The following is a 20,725-nucleotide window of genomic DNA, read 5'->3' on the forward strand; positions in this document are numbered from 1 at the left end:
TGACTGCCATTTGGTACCGAGATGAGATCCTCAGACCCCTTGTGAGACCATATGCTGGTGCGGTTGGCCCTGGGTTCCTCCTAATGCAAGACAATGCTAGACCTCATGTGGCTGGAGTGTGTCAGCAGTTCCTGCAAGAGGAAGGCATTGATGCTATGGACTGGCCCGCCCGTTTCCCAGACCTGAATCCAATTGAGCACATCTGGGACATCATGTCTCGCTCCATCCACCAACGCCACGTTGCACCACAGACTGTCCAGGAGTTGGCGGATGCTTTAGTCCAGGTCTGGGAGGAGATCCCTCAGGAGACCATCCGCCACCTCATCAGGAGCATGCCCAGGCATTGTAGGGAGGTCATACAAGCACGTGGAGGACACACACACTACTGAGCCTCATTTTGACTTGTTTTAAGGACATTACATCAAAGTTGGATCAGCCTGTAGTGTGGTTTTCCACTTTAATTTTGAGTGTGACTCCAAATCCAGACCTCCATGGGTTGATAAATTGGATTTCCATTGATTATTTTTGTGTGATTTTGTTGTCAGCACATTCAACTATGTAAAGAAAAAAGTATTTAATAAGATTATTTCATTCATTCAGATCTAGGATGTGTTATTTTAGTGTTCCCTTTATTTTTTTGAGCAGTGTGTGTGTGTGTGTGTGTGTGTGTGTGTGTGTGTGTGTGTATGTATGTATGTATGTATGTATATATATATAAAAAAGGGGAAAAAAACGACATAATTACTCTTTGGACACTGACATACCACTTACCAGCACGGCAGCACAGAATCACTCAGGTATTTTTCAAACCTCTACTTTTAGGTTCAAACACTGTTTGGACCGACTAGACAGCATCCATTACATAGCATTGCTACAGTAGCCATTGACACGCGTGAACGTATGTCATTTAACCATTAAACGGTTAGTTGGCATACTCAGGGAAATCAGGGGAAGCTCATAATGACATCACCACTTGCATCATCTCTTGTCAAAGTACATAACATCATCCTACCTACCAAAAACAAAAAACAAGTTTGAACCTCTGTTTTAGCATGCAGTATATACATTCACAGTAAAGGTCATTGTACCTTTATGGTGAGAGGGATGAGGGGGATTATGATATTTTACATTTTAAGTCATTTAGCAGACACGCTTATCCAGAGCAACACAAAGGAGCAATTCGGGTTAAGTGCCTTGCTCAAGGGCACATTGGCAGCCTTCTCACTTAGTCAGCTCGGAGATTCGAACAAGAGACTTCTCGGTTACTAGCCCAACGCTCTTAACCGCTAGGCTACCTGCCGCCCATATTTTCCAAGCAGAAAGACAAGTGCAGACAGGTGCAGGCTAGTAAACTGGGGGAGTGGTGAATTCTGGGATATGGAGTTTTGCTGAGCTGAGGAGAAGTACGAGACATGGACATCTGAGCAACACTCACTTTAGACGGGTGACCGACACACCTCTTTACGACACCTCTTCCACACCTACCCCTCCAGGTGGACGGGATCTCCCCCCCTCTCTTTCCTCTCCTCCTAGCCTGATATCCTATCCTAAACTGGGGCTGCAGGCACCGGAGGGTTGGTAGATCATAGAGTTGGTAAGACAGCACAAATAGACCTGGGACCAGTCTATTCTCCTACACTAAGGAATGGAGAGAGAGAGAGACAATAACCTAATCTGCTTGTTCATACGGTATGTAAACTTACACTACTAAGGGTTATTGATGGGATAAGCCTCGATCTGTGTAACTTAAATAAATAAATCGACTATGCGATGAGACGCCGCGAGTCACGACAATCTGAAAACTTTGCAGTCTTCCTCGGAAAGGGAGTGGAACACTTCTACAAGATCGCAACGTTCAACACGCTCTGAACAGCCTTTTCTTTTTTTTTTTTACATCCATCCATCCTCTTCCATTGTCTCGGAGAGACAAACGTGTAGTCATTGAATGTTTGTTGTTTGGGGCCTGCAGCAAAAAAAGATTAGTACAAGTTCACCCGAGTTGTCAAGTAGCAATTAACACTGATGATGTCACGCCCCTCGGCACGACATTCCCTCCCTTCCTCCCTCTGCCTCTCATCTGAGTGCAGGACACCGTTAACGATATGACACACCTACTACAGTAGTACAGCAGCAATTTAGATTTTGTTGTCACCAACCTACTGCAACTATGCAATGTATATTTTCTTACTAAAACATCTTAAGTTTGTTCAATAAATAACACCTTTTCTACTACACTATGATGGATAATTGACCAATATGTCTTCCTGCACAGGTAATAGAATAAGGCGCGTTGCTACATTTTACAAAGTGCTCACAATAAGGCTTCTCTTCACCCAGGTGCAAATCAACCCCCTCAGCTCCAGTGAGGGCTAGTGTACAGGGGAGTCAAACACAGACAACCTATAAGGGAAGGAAAGAAAACATTCTTATAAAAAAAGGAAAATAAATCAAGGGCAAAGGGAAACAAACTTGAATTTTGTGTATTCTGGTGGATTAAGTATTTTTTTGTAGAATTGCATGTTTTAATGTGCAAGACCAATTCCCCTCCGTCTTAATGTGCAATCTAGTTACAGTATCTGGAATCTCAGGTTGTGCAAACACAGTTGTCCAGAATTACAAGATGTTTATTAACTACATCGAGTGCATTGCCTTCCTTGTTCTTTTCACATTCATGCACACCCATTAACCACACACACCCTATCCTGCAATGGAGGAATATAGTAACTCATGAGAACGACCTGAGCTACGTGAGAACAATGGTACCAGACCGTTAAAGGAGCCAAGAGGTCCAGTATTGAAGTGTTTGGGAAAAATTGTACTGTTTATGCTACCTCCTCCTTAGACCTGAGTGGTGTGTGTGTGTGTATGTATATAAAGTGCATTCAGAAAGTATTCAGACCGCCTGACTTATTCGACATTGTTAAGTTACAGCTTTATTCCAAAATTGATTAAATTGTTGTTGTTTTTTCTCAATCTACACGCCATAATGACAGAAAAAAACAGGTTTTCAGAATTTTTGCAATTAAAAAAAGGAAAAAAGAATATTACATAAGTATTCAGACACTTTACTCAGTACTTTGTTAAAGTATCTTTGGCTGCGATTACAGCCTTGAGTCTTCTTGGGTATTACGCTACAAGCTTGGCACACCTGAATTTGGGGAGTTTCTCCTATTCTTCTCTGCAGATCCTCTCAAGTTCTGTCAGGTTGGACGGGGAGCATCGCTGCACAGCTATTTTCATGTCTCTCCAGAGATGTTTGATCGTGTTCAAGTTCGGGCTCTGGATGGGCCACTCAAGGACATTCAGAGGCTTGCCCTGAAGCCACTCCTGTGTTGTCTTGGCTGTGTGAATAGGGTTGTTTACCTGCTGGAAGGTGAACCTTCGCCCCAGTCTGAGGTCCTGAGCAGGTTTTCATCAAGGATCTCTATGTACTTTCTTCTGTTCATCTTTCTCTTGATACTGACTAGTCTCCCAGTTCCTGCTGCTGAAAAACATCCCCACAGCATGATGCTGTGGGATGGTAGCAGTTTCCTCCAGACGTGACACTTGGAATTCAGGCCAAAGAGTTCAATCTTTGGTTTCATCAGACCAGAGAATATCGTTTCTCATGGTCTGAGAGTCCTTTAGGTGCCTTTTGGCAAACTCAAAGCGGCCAGTCTTTTACTGAGGAGTGGCTTCCGTCTGGCCACTCCACCATAAAGCCCTAATTGGTGGAGTGCTGCAGAGATGGTTGTCCTTGTGTAAGGTTCTCCCATCTCCACAAAGGAACTCTGGAGCTCTGTTAGAGTGACCATCGGGTTCTAGGTCACCTCCCTGACCAAGGCCCTTCTCCCCTGATTGCACAGTTTGGCCGGGCGGCCAGCTCTAGGAAGATTTCTTGGTGGTTGCAAACTTCTTCCATTTAAGAATGATGGAGGCCACGGTGCTCTTGGGGACCTTCAATGCTGCAGATATTTGCCTTTCCAAATCATGTCCAATCAATTGAATTTACCATAGGTGGACTCTGAAATGGCGCCGGAAGAAATGGCAGCAGTTTTACGGGCACCCAAGCAATTGTGCAATTATGTGGGTTTTTTTCACATTATTTGTAACTTATTTTGTACATAATGTTTCTGCAACCGTATCTTACGGCAAAAAAAGAGCTTCTGGATATCAGGACAGTGATCACTCACCTCGGATTAGACAAAGATTTTTTCTTCAACAAACAAGTTGCACAAGACATTCTCCAAACACCCGGCAGGGCCGACATCCCCGTTATTTGCAATAGGAAGCGACGCAGGTACAGAGGACAAAGAGCCGGATGCCTGGTCAGGACCCGGAAAAGGCGAGTGGGAAAGCTGCCGTTACCGTCAACACTACTCACCAACGTGCAATCATTGGACAATAAACTAGACGAGGTACGATCACGAATATCTTACCAACGGGACATCAAAAACTGTAATATCCTATGTTTCACAAAATCGTGGCTGAATGACGACATGGATATTCAGCTAGCGGGATACACGCTGCACCGGCAAGACAGTCCGGTAAGACGAGGGGGGGCGGTCTGTGCATATTTGTAAACAACAGCTAGTGCACGAAATCTAAGGAAGTCTCTAGATTTTGCTCGCCTGATGTAGAGTATATTGTGATAAATTGCATGCCACACTACTTGCCTAGAGAGTTTTCAGCTATACTTTTTGTGGCTGTTTATTTACCACCACAGACAGATGCTGGCACTAAGACCGCACTCAGTCAGCTGTATAAGGAAATAAGCAAACAGGAAACCACTCACCCAGAGGCGGCACTCCTAGTAGCAAGAGACTTTAATGCCGGGAAACTTAAATCAGTTCTACCAAATTTCCATCAACATGTTAAATGTGCAACCAGAGGGAAATAAAATTCTAGATCACCTGTACTCCACACACAGAGACGCGTACAAAGCTCTCCCTCGCCCTCCATTTGGTAAATCCGATCACAACTCTATCCTCCTGATTCCTGCTTACAAGCAAAAATTAAATCAGGAAGCACCAGTGACTCTATAAAAAAGTTGTCAGATTAAGCAGATAGCAAAACAGTCCTGTAGTTTAGTATCACAGACTGGAACATGTTCCAGGATTCTTCCGATGGCATTGAGGAGTACACCACATCAGTCACTGGCTATATCAATAAGTGCATTGAGGAAGTCATCCCCACAGTGACTGTACGTACATTCCCCATCCAGAAGCCATGGATTACAGGCAACATTCGCACTGAGCTAAAGGGTAGAGCTGCCGCTTTCAAGGTGCGGGACTCTAACCCGGAAGCTTACAAGAAATCCTGCTATGCCCTGCGACGAACCATCAAACAGGCAAAGCGTCAATACAGGGCTAAGTTTGAATCATACTACACCGGCTTCGATGTTCGTCTTATGTGGCAGGGCTCGCAAACTATTACAGACTACAAAGGGAAGCACAGCCGTGAGCTGCCCAGTGACACGAGCCTACCAGACGAGCTAAATCACTTCTATGCTCGCTTCGAGGCAAGCAACACTGAGGCATGCATGAAAACATCAGCTGTTCCGGACGACTGTGTGATCACGCTCTCCGTAGCCGACGTAAGACCTTTAAACAGGTCAACATACACAAGGCTGCGGGGCCAGACGGATTACCAGGACGTGTGCTCCGGGCATGTGCTGACCAACTGGCAGGTGTCTTCACTGACATTTTCAACATGTCCCTGATTGAGTCTGTAATACCAACATGTTTCAAGCAGACCACCATAGTTCCTGTGCCCAAGAACAAAGGCAACCTGCCTAAATGACTACAGACCCGTAGCACTCACGTCCGTAGCCATGAAGTGCATTGAAAGGTTGGTAATGGCTCACATCAACACCATTATCCCAGAAACCCTAGACCCACTCCAATTTGCATACCGCCCAAACAGATCCACAGATGATATTGCACTCCACACTGCCCTTTCCCACCTGGACAAAAGGAACACTTACGTGAGAATGCTATTCATTGACTACAGCTCAGCGTTCAACACCATAGTACCCTCAAAGCTCATCACTAAGATAAGGATCCTGGGACTAAACACCTCCCTCTGCAACTGGATCCTGGACTTCCTGACGGGCCGCGCCCAGGTGGTGAGGGTAGGTAGCAACACATCTGCCACGCTGATCCTCAACACTGGAGCTCCCCAGGGGTGCGTGCTTAGTCCCCTCCTGCACTCCCTGTTCACCCACGACTGCATGGCCAGGCATGACTCCAACACAATCATTAAGTTTGCAGACAACACAACAGTGGTAGGCCTGATCACCGACAACGACGAGACAGCCTATAGGGAGGAAGTCAGAGACCTGGCCGTGTGGTGCCAGAATAACAACCTATCGATCAACGTAACCAAGACTAAGGAGATTATTGTGGACTACAGGAAAAGGAGGACCGAGCACGCCCCCATTCTCATCGACGGGGCTGTAGTGGAGCAGGTTGAGAGCTTCAAGTTCCTTGGTGTCCACATCAACAACAAACTAGAATGGTCCAAACACACCAAGACAGTCATGACGAGGGCACGACAAAGCCTATTCCCCCTCAGGAAACTAAAAACATTTGGCATGGGTCCTAAGATCCTCAAAAGGTTCTACAGCTGCAACATAGAGAGCATCCTGCTTGGTTGCGTCACTGCCTGGTACGGCAATTGCTCGGCCTCTGACCGCAAGGCACTACAGAGGGTAGTGCGGACGGCCCAGTACATCACTGGGGCTAAGCTGCCTGCCATCCAGGACCTCTACACCTGGTGGTGTCAGAGGAAGGCCCTAAAAATGGTCAAAGACCCCAGCCACCTCAGTCATAGACTGTTCTCTCTACTACCGCATGGCAAGCGGTACCGGAGTGCCAAGTCTAGGACAAAATGGCTTCTCAACAGTTTTTACCCCCAAGCCATAAGACTCCTGAACAGGTAATCAAATGGCTACCCGGACTATTTGCATTGTGTGCACCCCCAAACCCTTATTTTTACGCTGCTGTTTATCATATATGCATAGTCACTTTAACTATACATTCATGTACATACTACCTCAATTTGGTCCGACCAACCAGTGCTCCTGCAAATTGGCAAACTGGGCTATCTGCATGGTGTCCCACCCACCACATCTACATGTACAAACGACCTCAATCAGCCTGACTAACCGGTGTCTGTATGTAGACTCGCTACTTTTATAGCCTCGCTACTGTATATAGCCTGTCTTTTTAGTGTTGTTTTATTTCTTTCCCTACCTATTGTTCACCTAATACCTTTTTTGCACTATTGGTTAGAGCCTGTAAGTAAGCATTTCACTGTAAGGTCTACACCTGTTGTATTCTGGGTTGGCGCCCCCCCTTGGCTTGTGCCATGGCGGAGATCTTTGTGGGCTATACTCGGCCTTGTCTCAGGATGGTAAGTTGGTGGTTGAAGATATCCCTCTAGTGGTGTGGGGGCTGTGCTTTGGCAAAGTGGGTGGGGTTATATCCTGCCTGTTTGGCCCTGTCCGGGGGTATCATCGGATGGGGCTACAGTGTCTCTTGACCCCTCCTGTCTCAGCTCCAGTATTTATGCTGCAGTAGTTTGTGTCGGGGGGCTAGGGTCAGTCTTATATCTGGAGTATTTCTCCTGTCTTATCCGGTGTACTGTGTGAACTTAAGTATGCTCTCTCTAATTCTCTTTTTCTTTCTTTCTTTCTTTCTTTCTTTCTTTCTTTCTTTCTTTCTTTCTTTCTTTCTTTCTTTCTTTCTTTCTTTCTTTCTTTCTTTCTTTCTTTCTTTCTTTCTTTCTTTCGGAGGACCTGAGCCCTAGGACCATGCCTCAGGACTACCAGCGCACGTGACAAATAAACTTTGATTTGAATCAAGTTGTAGAAACATGGAAACATGGTGCACATGAGCTCAATTTTGAGTATCATAGCAAAGGGTCTGAATACTTATGGAAATAAGTTCTTTCTGTTTTATATTTGTCATAAATTTGCAAATATTTAAAAAAAGTTTTTGCTTTGTCATTATAGGGTAGTGTGTGTAGATTGATGAGGATTTTCTTTATTTAATCAATTTTAGAATGAGGCTGTAAAGTAACAAAATGTGGAAAAAGGGAAGGGGTCTGAATACTTTCTGAATGCACTGACATATATACAGTTGAAGTCGGAAGATTACATACACCTTAGCCAAATACATTTAAACTCAGTTTTTCACAATTCCTGACATCCAATCCTAGTAACAAATTCCCTGTCTTAGATCAATTAGGATCACCACTTTATTTTAAGAATGTGAAATGTCATAATAACAGTAGAGATAATGATTTATTTCAGCTTTTATTTCTTTCATCTGTGGCATTAAGGTAAGGGCTTTGTGATGACCGCTCAGGAAGGAGATGCGTTCTGTCTCCTAGAGATGAACGTACTTTGGTGCGAAAAGTGCAAATCAATCCCACAACAGCAAAAGACCTTGTGACGTTGCTGGAGAAAACAGGTATAAAAGTGTCTATATCCACAGTAAAACAAGTCCTATATCGACATAACCTGAAAGGCCGCTCAGCAAGGAAGAAGCCACTGCTCCAAAATCACCATAAAACAGCCAGACTACGGTTTGCAACTGCACATAGGGACAAACATCGTACTCTTTGGAGAAATGTCCTCTGGTCTGATGAAACAAAAATAGAACTGTTTGGCCATAATGACCATTGTTATGTTTGGAGGAAAAAGGGGGAGGCTTGCAAGCCAAAGAACACCATCCCAACCGTGAAGCAGGGGGGTGGCAGCATCATGTTGTGGGAGTGCTTTGCTGCAGGAGGGTCTGGTGCACTTCACAAAATAGATGGCATCATGAGGCAGGACAATTATGTGGATATATTGAAGCAACATCTCAAGACATCAGTCAGGAAGTTCAAGCTTGGTCGCAAAATGGGTCTTCCAAATGGACAATGACCCCAAGCATACTTCCAAAGTTGTGGCAAAATGGCTTAAGGACAACAAAGTTAAGGCCATCACAAAGCCCTGACCTCAATTCTACAGAAAATTTCTGGGCAGAACTGAAAAAGTGTGTGCGAGCAAGGAGGCCTACAAACCTGACTCAGTTACACCAGCTCTGTCAGGAGGAATGGGCCAAAATTCACTCAACTTATTCTGGGAAGCTTGTGGAAGGCTATCTGAAACATTGACCCAAGTTAAACAATTTAAAGGCAATGCTACCAAATACTAATTGAGTGTATGTAAACTTCTGACCCACTGGGAATGTGATGAAAGAAATAAAAGCTGAAATAAATTATTCTCTGTACTATTATTCTGACATTTCACATTCGAAAAATAAAGTGGTGATCCTAACTGACCTAAGACAAGGAATTTTTACTAGGATTAAATGTTAGAATGAGTGAAAAAATGAGTTTAAATGTATTCCGACTTCAACTGTGTGTGTGTGTGTGTGTGTGTGTGTGTGTGTGTGTGTGTGTGTGTGTGTGTGTGTGTGTGTGTGTGTGTATAGTGTGTATTAGGTGCATGTGTGTGGGAAACCGTCAGTGGGAAGCAATAATATTTTGGTGCTCAAGTGTACAGTGCCTTCAGAAAGTATTCATAACCCTTTACTTATTCCACATTTTGTTGTGTTACAGCCTGAATTCAAAATGGATTAAATACATTTAAAAAATCTCACATCTACACACAATACTCCATAATGAAAAAGTGAAAACATGTTTTTAGAAATGTTTGTAAGTTTATTGAAACTTAAATACAAAAATATCTCATTTACATAAGTATTCACACCCCTGAGTCACTACATGAGTCCATGCAATTTATTATGTGATTTGTTAAGTAATGTGTTGTATTTGTCCCAAACATAAACCTTTTTATTCAGGACAAAAAGTGAATTGCTTTTCCAAATGTTTTGCAATATTACTTTAGTGCCATGTTGCAAACAGGATACATGTTTTGAAGTCACTACAATGTTGTTGATCCATCCTCAGTTCTATCCTATCACAGCCATTAAACTACCATTGGCCTCATGGTGAAATCCATAGCAGTTTACTTCCTCTCCGGCAACTGAGTTGGGAAGGACGCCTGTATCTTTGTAGTGACTGGGTGTATTTATACACCCTCCAAAGTACAATTAATAACTTCACCATGCTCAAAGTGATATTCAATGTCTGGTTTTTTACTTATTTTTTACCCATCTACCATCTACCAATAGCTGCCCTTCTTTGCGAGGCATTGGAAAACCTCCCTGGTCTTTGCGGTTGAATCAGTGTTTGAAATTCACTGCTCGACTGAGGGACCTTACAGATGATTGTATGTGTGGGGTACAGAGATGAGGTAGTCATTCAAAAAACATATTAAAATACTATTACTGCAAACAGTCAAGCCTTGCAACTTACTATGTGATTTGCTAAGCACATTTTTACTCGTGAACTTATTTAGGCTTGCCATAAAGAGGTTGAATACTTATTGACGCAAGACATTTTGGCTTTTTAAATTTTGTATTAATTTGCCAAATGTCTAAAAACAAAATTCCTCTTTGACATTATGGGTTAGTGTATGTGTATGATTGAGTAGTGTATGTGTATGATTTAGTGTGCTTGTTTGTATGTAGGCCAGTGACCAAAGATTTTTTTAAAATGGAATCAATTTTAAATTCAAGCTGTAACACAACAAAATGTGGAAGTAGTGAAGGAGTGTGAATACTTTCTGAATGCACTGTATGTGTATGATTGAGTGTGCTTGTTTGTATGTGTGCTTACCTGTATATGTTTGTAAACACAACGTGTGTATTGGGTGCTGTACGTGTGTGTGTGTGCATAAACACACGTGTTTGTGTGCTGTGACTCACCATTTCTCAGAGTGCCCTGGTCTCTGCCTCTATCTTCCTCTCTCCATGCAGGCTGTCTGTGTCGGTGGCCAGCACTGTCTGTCTCACTGCAATCTCAGGCCCTCCACTATAGATACCGAGGAGATACTGCCACGTCTCCTCTGAGATCTGACCATAGTCAGCCCCTAGGAGCACACACCAAGGCGTGTTAACATACACTACACTGACTATATCAAACATTAGGAACACCCCACAAGGATCATATGGTCATTTAGCTATTTGATATACAGTGCATTCGGAAAGTATTCAGACCCCTTTACTTTTTCCACATTTTGTTATGTTATAGCCTTATTCTAAAATGGATAAAAAAAAGAGTTGTATCCCCTCAATCTACAAACAATACTCCATAACGACGAAGTGAAACAGGTTTAGAAATTTTTGCTAAAAATTAAATTAACAAATATCTAAAATACCTTATTTAAATAAATATTCAAACCCTTTGCTATGACACTCGAAATTTAGCTCTGGTGCATCCCGATTCCACTGATCTTTCTTAAGATGTTTCTACAACTTGATTGGAGTCCACCTGTGGTAAATGCAATTGATTGGACATGATTTGGAAAAGTCTATATAAGGTCCCACAGTTGACAGTGCATGTCAGAGCAAAAACCAAGCGATGAGGTCAAAGGAATTGTCCGTAGAGCTCCGAGACAGGATTGTGTCGAGGAATAGATCTGGGCAAGGGTACCAAAACATTTCTACAGCATTGAAAATCCAAGAACACAGTGGTCTCCATCATTCTTAAATGGAAGAAGTTTGGAACCACCAAGACTCTTCCTAGAGCTGGCCGCCTGGCCAAACTAAGCAATCGGGGGAGAAGGGCCTTGGTCAGGGAGGTGACCAAGAACCCGATGGTCACTTTGACAGAGCTCTAGAGTTCTTCTGTGGAGATGGGAGAACTTTCCAGAAGGACAACCATCTCTGCAGCACTCCACCAATCAGGCCTTTATGGTAGAGTGCCCAGACGGAAGCCACTCCTCAGTGAAAGGCACATGACTGCCCGCTTTGAGTTTGCCAAAAGGTACCTAAAGGACTCTCAGACCATGAGAAACAAGATTCTCTGGTCTGATGAAACCAAGATTGAACTCTTTGGCCTGAATGCCAAGTGTGGAGGAAACCTGGCACTATCACTACAGTGAAGCATGGTGGCAGCATCACACTGTAGGGATATTTTTCAGAGGCAGGGACTGGGAGACTAGTCAGGATCGAGGGAAAGATGAACAAAGCAAAGTACAGTGAGATCCTTGATGAAAACCTGCTCCAGAGGGCTCAGGACCTCAGACTGGGGTGAAGGTTCACCTTCCAACAGGACAACAACCCTAAGCACACAGCCAAGACAAAACAGGAGTGGCTTCGGGACAAGTCTCTGAATGTCCTTGAGTGGCCCAGCCAGAGCCCAGACTTGAACCCAATCGAACAACTCTGGAGAGACCTGAAAATAGCTGTGGAGCGAAGTAACAACATGTGGAAAAAGGCTACATTAAGGACACCTCCCCCCCATTTGCCCTCAGAACAGCTTCAATTCATCGGGGCATGGCCTCTATAAGGTGTCAAAAGTATTCCACAGGGATGCTGCCCCATGCCGACTCCAGTGCTTCCCACAGTTGTGTTAAGTTGGCAGGATGTCTTTTGGATGGTGGACCATTCTTGATACACACAGTAAACTATTTAGCGTAAAAAACCCAGCAGCGTTGCAGTTCTTGACACAAACCGATGTGCCTGGCACCTACTACCATACCCTGTTCAAAGGCACTTAAATATTTTGTCGTGCCCACCATTCACCTCTGAATGGCACACACACACAATCCATGTCTCAACCGTCTCAAGGCTTAAAAATCCTTCTTTAACCTGTCTCCTCCCATTCATCTACACTGATTGAAGTGGATTTAACTTAACAAGTGACATCAATAAGAGATCATAGCTTTTGCCTGGATTCACCTGGTCAGTCTGTCAAGGAAAGAGTGGGTGTTCGTAGCGCAGGCACCCACAGACCGACCAACCAACCCACACAATGTGAATATGTATGAGCATACACTGCTTACCTTGCTTGAGCTGTACATGTCCCCCTTTCATGACACCAATCTTACTGTTGTCAATAGGACCAGGGGGCTCTGAGAAAACAATGACCAACATAAACAAACACCAACAAAAGCTTTAGTGTTGTTACTGAGGAACATTACTGAGGAACATTTATTTATTAACCTGTAGCTCAGTTGGTAGTGCATGGCGCTTGTAACGCCAGGATAGTGGGTTGATTCCCGGGACAACCCATACGTAAAGTGTACGCACGCATAACTAAGTCGCTTTGGATAAAAGCGCCTGCTAAATAGCATATATTATTATTACATATCTGGTCTGCACAGAGGATACAATACGATAATGGTGTATTGAGGTAATTCAGCTCTTAGCTTCTGTTGGTACTATAATGCCAGGTATCTATTCTCAAAGAATCCTACCATTGTCTTTGCCCTTGACAAAGCTCTCCCACTCTCTGAACCACTGCATACTGATACACAGGATGACTGTAGGAGCCTCCTCCGCTTGGAACTCTTTATTCAACTGGAGAGACCGAGAGAGGGCACAAACAAACAGGGATTTTTCTACCATTGAAATCCTTGGGCGGGCCGCTTAACTAAACAAGTTTTTAAAAAATGAAATGGAAAAATGCTTTGTGTAAACTTAAACGAGGCCTATGCCCTCCCAACCCCACCCATGGCTGCACCCCTGCCCAGTCATGTGAAATCCCAAGACTACAGCCTAATAAATTAATTTCAATTGACTGATTTCCTTATATGTACTGTAATTCAGTAAAATCGTTGAAATTGTTGCATGTTGCGTTTATATTTTTGTTCAGTACAGAATTGCAGCAAATGTGCCTTAAAACTGCAAATAAAATGGAATTCAATGTTTATACACTGCAAGATGGGGGCCTCTAAAATGTTCTCTAAAATTGAGCCACACTGACCGTGCCTTGCCAACCACTTAAGCCCCTTTTTGATGCAGAAAAAACACTGACACACAACACCTCTTACCCTGATAAAGGTGTCTATTTCCACCTTCCTGCGTTTGGCCAGAGCCTCTAACTCCACCTGGCAGATGGCACACACGTACAAGTGGTTCACTGCTGGACCTCCTCCAAAACTGGGAGACAGATATACAGTCTGTTAGACAGTCTGATGAACAGACAGACAAACAGACAGACAGGTGGGCAGGAAGACAGTCGGACAGAAAAGACAGGAAGACAGACAGAAAAGACAGAATTTATAGACCATTGAACTCCTTCACCATGTCAGTCAGTCAGTTAGACAGAAAGGAAGATAAAAAGTTTGACAGCCAGTCAGACAGCCAGACAGACTGAGTAGCGAGTCTCATCTAACCTGTTGTACAGGTACTCCCACACGTTCTGGGGCAGGATCACCACCAGGTCGTCAATGTAGTGGTACTTATTGGGCGGGATCCCTGGACAAAACACAAGTAGGAGATTAGTTAAATTGGAGTTGAAAGTGGTTGTGCTTGGGATCTAAAAGGTGGGGTTAGTGAGGACAGAAATAGAATACCTTGAACAGGAAAGGCCCTCAGACCAGATGGACAGAGTTTGCACTTCTGGGACTACTCAGTACTCTACTGCTTCCACTGTTCCAGGAAGCTCAATCAAGTGCAGCTTAAAGTATTTGAAAGAAAACAAGTACTACTTGAAGCGAGCCCAAGTCTTATATAGATTGAGTGTGGTTGATGCTTAGGATGGGTTGTGGTGGTAGGTCCAGTACAGTACTGACCTCCGTGCTGGCAGAGGAAGGTGTGGTTGCTGATGGGCCCTGGCTCAGTGAAAGTGTTGAACTTGTTCAGCCACTCTCTGGAGATGTAGAACTGCAGCAAGCTTGGCTCCTTCATGCTAGCTAAATCCACCACCTTCTGCCTCTCCCTCACCGACTCCTCACTGCTCTTTCTGTGGACAAACACACACACACACACGGATTATAGGCAACATCCGCACTGAGCTAAAGGGCAGAGCTACCGCTTTCAAGGAGCGAGACTCTAACCCAGAATCTTATAAGAAATCCCGCTATGCCCTTCGACGAACCATCAAACAGGCAAAGCGTCAATACAGGACTAAGATCGAATCGTACTACACCGGTTCTGACGCTCGTCGGATGTGGCAGGGCATGCAAACCATTAGACTACAAAAGGGAAGCACAGCCGAGAGCTGCCCAGTGACACAAGCCTACCAGACGAGCTAAATTACTTCTATGCTCGCTTCGAGGAAAGTAACACTGAAACATGCACGAGAGCATCAGCTGTTCCGGACAACTGTGTGATCACCATCTCCGATGTGAGTAAGACCTTTAAATAGATCAACATTCACAAGGCCAGATGGATTACCAGGACGTGTACTCCGAGTATGCGCTGACCAACTGGCAAGTGTCTTTACAGACATTTTCAATCTCTCCCTGTCTGAGTCTGTAATACCAAAATGTTTCAAGCAGACCACCATATCCCTGTGCCCAAGAACACTAAGGTAACCTGCCTAAATGACTACCGACCCGTAGCGCTCACGTCTGTAGCCATGAAGTGCATTGAAAGGTTGGTCATGGCCCACATCAACACCATCATTCCAAAAACCCTAGACCCACTCCAATGTGCATACCGCACCAACAGATCCACACCATAGTACCCTCAAAGCTCATCACTAAGCTAAGGATCCTGGGACTAAACACCTCCCTCTGCAACTGGATCCTGGACTTCCTGACAGGCCGCCCCAGATGGTAAGGGTAGGTAACAACACATCCGCCACGCTGATCCCAAACATGGGGGCCCCTCAGGGGTGCGTTCTCAGACCCCTCCTGTACTCCCTGTTCACTCATGACTGCATGGCCAGGCACGACTCCAACACCATCATTAATTTAGCTGATGACAACAGTGGTAGGCCTGATCACCGACAACGACGAGACAGCCTATAGGGAGGAGGTCAGAGACTTGGCCGTGTGGTGCCAGGACAACAACCTCTCTCTCAACGTGATCAAAACAAAGGATATGATTGTGGACTACAGGAAATGGAGGACCGACAGGGCTGTAGTGGAGCAGGTTGAGAGCTTCAAGTTCCTTGGTGTCCACGTCAACAAACGATCATGGTCCAAGCATGCCAAGACAGATGTGAAGAGGGCAAAACCTATTCCCCTCCAGGAGACTGAAAATATTTGGCATGAGTCCTCAGATCCTCAAAAAGTTCTACAGCTGCACCATCAAGAGCATCCTGACTGGTTGCATCACTACCTGGTATGGCAACTGCTCGGCCTCTGACCGCAAAGCACTACAGAGGGTAGTGTGTACGGCCCAGTACATCACTGGGGCCAAGAGTCCTGCTATCCAGGACCTCCATACCAGGCGGTGTTAGAGGAAGGCCCTAAAAATTGTTGAAGTCTCCAGCCACCCTAGTCATAGACTGTTCTCTCTGCTACAGCACGGCAAGCGGTACCAGAGCGCCAAGTCTAGGTTCAAAAGGCGTTTCTCAACAGCTTCTACCCCGAAGCCAAAAGACTCCTGCACAGTTAATCAAATGGCTACCCAGACTATTTGCATTGCCCCCCCATGCTGCTGCTACTCTCTGTTTATTATCTATGCATACTCACTTTAATAACTCTACCGACAGTGGTTCCTCCTTTAAAAGTTGCGTCATGCTGCGGCACACCATTCTGTGGCACGTCATTTCATTCTCAGCCATTTTTTCAGTTACTGCTAGTTTGATATGGCATCTTTGAGAAGCATTAGATAGTATTCCGTATTGGCATTACCAGAGAATTTAAAACCTTTTTTGTAATAACATAGTTTATGGGATTGATTTTAAGAAATTTGGCTTAATTAATTTGATTCGTGTTTCTATTCAGAGAAAACGAAAAAATGAAACCCTCAGGGTTTCCGTTAGGATGGAATGGAAAATATGGCGATTGTCCAACATGACGGTTGGGAGTAGGTTAAAGGATTGGAGGATTCTAAATTGTTTGCCTTCATTAGACAACTTTGGTCCAATATTTCTGTAAATTAGTGATATTTGTTCCCATAGTAATTCATTATGGATCCATAACTAAATCAACATCTGCATTTTGAAAGAGTAGAGCATGGCTCAGTTGGTAGAGCATGGTGTTTGCAACGCCAGGGTTGTGGGTTCGATTCCCACAGGGGGCCAGTACAAAAAAAAATGCATGAAATGAAATGTATGCATTCACTACTGTAAGTCGCTCTGGATAAGAGCGTCTGCTAAATGTATATATATACATATATACACACACACACACACATATACACACACACACATACATACATATATATTTTATTCTCAGAACATTAACCATGTGTGTTCGCTTGTTTTGTTCTGTGGTTTCGACCGAATGATTTGTCTGACAAACAAAGAACTTTGCGTCCTGCAGGCCCAGGCATGTATCAAAGCTGGCGAGATATTCAATAACGTCATCTTCACAGACGAATCAACCGTGGCCCTTGAGCAATTTGCTCAGAATTGCTACAGGAAAAAAAAGAAAGAAGTACAAGAAGATTAACGAAAGCATAAAGATGTTGATGAAGAAATGCTGTTTTGAGTTAGAAATGTAACACAGAGTACTTAAGCGTCGAATACATTGCAAGTTGAGGGATTTTCACAACAGTAGCCGGGTTATAAAAAGTCTATTGTCCTGCTAATTACCATTTGCATGATGGGCTACATACTTTATTGTAACCACAATGTCATACATAATTTGTATCTACCTTTCCAATTACTTTTAGAGCTTGGGAATTACAAATGTGCGCTTTCTTTTTAGTTACATTGTTTTAGTTCGAATGTGCAGACTTTTTTTTCTTTAAAATATTGTTTTATATTGGATGCTACATTTTTGACCAGTTGCAATTGTAAGTAGGCCTAATAAAAAAAATCCTACTTCTATTAGGCTGTTAAGCCTCATAACTGGCTGAGGTAGGCTAAGTTATTTTATATAGGTCTAGGCTCCGAAGAAATAGACTCCAATTAAGCACTCTTGTTTGTAAAGTCAAATTCAAAAGGTACTCCCACATCTGAGCTATCTTTTTTTGCATTTGCGTGGCAACAGCCGGATAAAATGAGGAAAAAGAAGAAGGAACCCGCACACTGCTCTTGATCGTATCACTGATCTTTAATAAGCTTTACATATCGGCCTCACGGCCTTCGTCAGAGCTTTTGTGAGTTTTTTTAATTAGCACCCTTATGTAGACCTAGCCCCACCCACATCCGTTCCACTCATCGAATGGGGTTGGAGGCGAAAGGAAAAACAAATAAGTGCTACCAAATATAACAATATGCATTTCATAAATATTCAAATAAACTGGGTACATAAAACATATTAAACACGTCTGTAAAACATCGACCTACCAAGCAAGTTTTCATAAATCATTGGGTACAGTGTAAGAAAAACGTCAGAGTGATCTGAAATAGGGGCATAATTCATGTTCAAATTCACAACATAACATACATAGGCATTTCATCATTAAGTCCTTTAGGAAATAATGTCTGGAGGGTGAAAATCCAAGAACATTCTGGCTGATTTTCTTTTGTGGCTGGTAGTTGGCATGGACCAATTTTTCTCGTAAATAAAACATGCCAGAGTTTCTTGACCGCATCTCCCACTTTTCATATATGTAGTTGTGAACATTACAGAGTGTTCTTTAGCTTTAGCTGGTCTTTTTTGTAGCAGTTCATGTTGTGTTTTCCCCAATGCCAAATTAAGAGCTTCATCCACACATTGTGGAGAAAAGCCTCTTCTTAGAAACCTATTGCGCATCGCCGCTGCTTTTTCTAGATAGTCTTGAAAATGATTTGTTGCAAGTTGGGGAGGAGGGGGTTTCACACCTAGCTCAAGTTGGGGAGGGGAGGGGGTTTCACACCTAGCTCAAGTTGGGGAGGAGGGGGGGGTTCACACCTAGCTCAAGTTAGGGAGGGGAGGGGGTTCACACCTAGCTCAAGTTGGGGAGGAGGGGGGGTTCACACCTAGCTCAAGTTGGGGAGGAGGGGGGGGTTCACACCTAGCTCAAGTTGGGGAGGAGGGGGGGGTTCACACCTAGCTCAAGTTGGGGAGGGAAGGGGGTTTCACACCTAGCTGAAGTTGGGGAGGGGAGGGGGTTTCACACCTAGCTCAAGTTGGGGAGGAGGGGGGGTTCACACCTAGCTCAAGTTGGGGAGGAGGGGGGTTTACACCTAGCTCAAGTTGGGGAGGAGGGGGGGTTCACACCTAGCTCAAGTTGGGGAGGGGAGGGGGTTTCACACCTAGCTCAAGTTGGGGAGGGGTTCACACCTAGCTCAAGTTGGGGAGGAGGGGGGGGGTTCACACCTAGCTCAAGTTGGGGAGGAGGGGGGGGTTCACACCTAGCTCAGCTATTAGACAATTCTTTAGTAAAGGTTAAATAGTCTATTGTTCAGCAAATAGCCCTCCTGCAATGCTTGTGAAAAACTAATAATAATACTTTTCCCCCTTTCCACATGTTAAAGATTCCAATTGACAAAGTGTTTTTAGCCACAATCAGCCCCAACCGCAATTAATACATTTGGGCACAGTCGATAGCGTGCTGGACTTCGGGCAAGAATGTTGAGGGTTTGAAACCTGCTCCCTGCTTGCTATAATGAATGAGTTTGATACACCTGGTATTGGATATGGCTGGACAAAAAAACTTGCTAAATAGCGATTTTCGTAAATTAACTTTATGACAAAAAAATATGCACAATCGTTGGTCTCTACTTTAACTAACATATTCCTCTCAATTGTACATTTTTTGCTTGACTCGTTATGACGTTATAACTACATACATTTGCTTCCCGTAATGTTTTGTCAGCCATCATTGCTGAAGTCATCAGGGACGGGTGGCCCGCATCAAATTCTTCATTGGAACCACTCTTTATGATTGGTCATATAAAAACCTTGGGACCCAAATGCATGAGTGCTCTAACTCCCCCTTGTGGTGGTCTGGAGCAATGAAGCCGTGACGCTGGGTAGCTCTAAGTCCAGCGGCACAAGCTCGCAACTTTTAAAGGAGGAACCAGTGTACATGTACATATTACCTCAATTACCTCGACTAACCGGTGCCCCCGCACATTGACTCTGTACCGGTACCCCCTGTATATAGCCTCCACATTGACTCTGTACCGGTACCACCTGTATATAGCCTCCACATTGACTCTGTATTGGTACTCCCTGTATATAGCCTTGCTATTGTTATTTTACTGCTGCTCTTTAATTTCTTATTTTTTACTTAACATGTATTTTTTCTTAAAACTGCATTGTTGGTTAAGGGCTTGTAAGTAAGCATTTCACTGTAAGGTCTACTACACCTGTTGTATTCGGTGCATGTGACAAATAAAATGTGATTTAATTTGATTACGCGTGTTAACTCAAAGACTGGCAGATGCCGATATTGATCTGGTATGGATGGTTTCATCTTACCGTCCAAATGCATTGTATGCAACCGGCAATACACACGTATACTTCTTGGACCGGTTCGTACCTAAAACATTCTCCATTCAGGCTGCAAAGAAGTCGATTTCCTCTTTAACTAGATCGAATAGCGAGAAGGCAGAAAAAAAATAAACTGAAAGTATGTGTACTTTCTTTATGAAACACCATTTTCCACCACCATGCTAGTGGCTAATGCTACCTCCTGATGTCGCGCCCTGCGTTCAGACAGGGGTAAACAACAGAATGCTGCAACCTGATTGGCTGAACGCAATACACAACATTCGTGACTAGCATTCCTAGGCATTAGCCACTTTAGCATGGTGGTGGAAAATGGTGTTTCATAAAGTATGCATATTTTCCCTATTTTTTACCACCTTCTCACCATTCAATCTAGTTGAGGAAATCGACGCCTTTGCA

General features: G+C 43.9%; 1 protein-coding gene across 9 annotated transcripts in view; it reads right to left on the bottom strand.

Annotated features, from left to right (window-relative positions):
• Positions 1 to 623: 623 nt before the first annotated feature.
• LOC106562719 (ubiquitin carboxyl-terminal hydrolase 20) overlaps positions 624 to 20,725 on the bottom strand; it is a 40,183-nt gene continuing 20,081 nt past the window's right edge. For 6 of the 9 annotated variants that reach the window (XM_014127717.2, XM_014127722.2, XM_014127718.2 and 3 more), the window contains exons 19-25: positions 14,618 to 14,787; positions 14,219 to 14,300; positions 13,874 to 13,982; positions 13,298 to 13,400; positions 12,884 to 12,952; positions 10,803 to 10,966; positions 624 to 2,400 (exon numbers count right to left, since the gene is read on the bottom strand). In XM_014127717.2, the coding sequence (XP_013983192.2) occupies positions 10,809 to 10,966; positions 12,884 to 12,952; positions 13,298 to 13,400; positions 13,874 to 13,982; positions 14,219 to 14,300; positions 14,618 to 14,787 (691 nt within the window). In that variant the 3' untranslated portion in view covers positions 624 to 2,400; positions 10,803 to 10,808. The remainder of the gene's footprint in view (positions 2,401 to 10,802; positions 10,967 to 12,883; positions 12,953 to 13,297; positions 13,401 to 13,873; positions 13,983 to 14,218; positions 14,301 to 14,617; positions 14,788 to 20,725) is intronic. The other 3 variants (XR_001319083.2, XM_014127720.2, XM_014127719.2) reach the window with 3 other exon arrangements.

Source organism: Salmo salar, chromosome ssa11, assembly GCF_905237065.1.
Source record: "Salmo salar chromosome ssa11, Ssal_v3.1, whole genome shotgun sequence".
NCBI classification, from domain to species: Eukaryota; Metazoa; Chordata; class Actinopteri; order Salmoniformes; family Salmonidae; genus Salmo; species Salmo salar.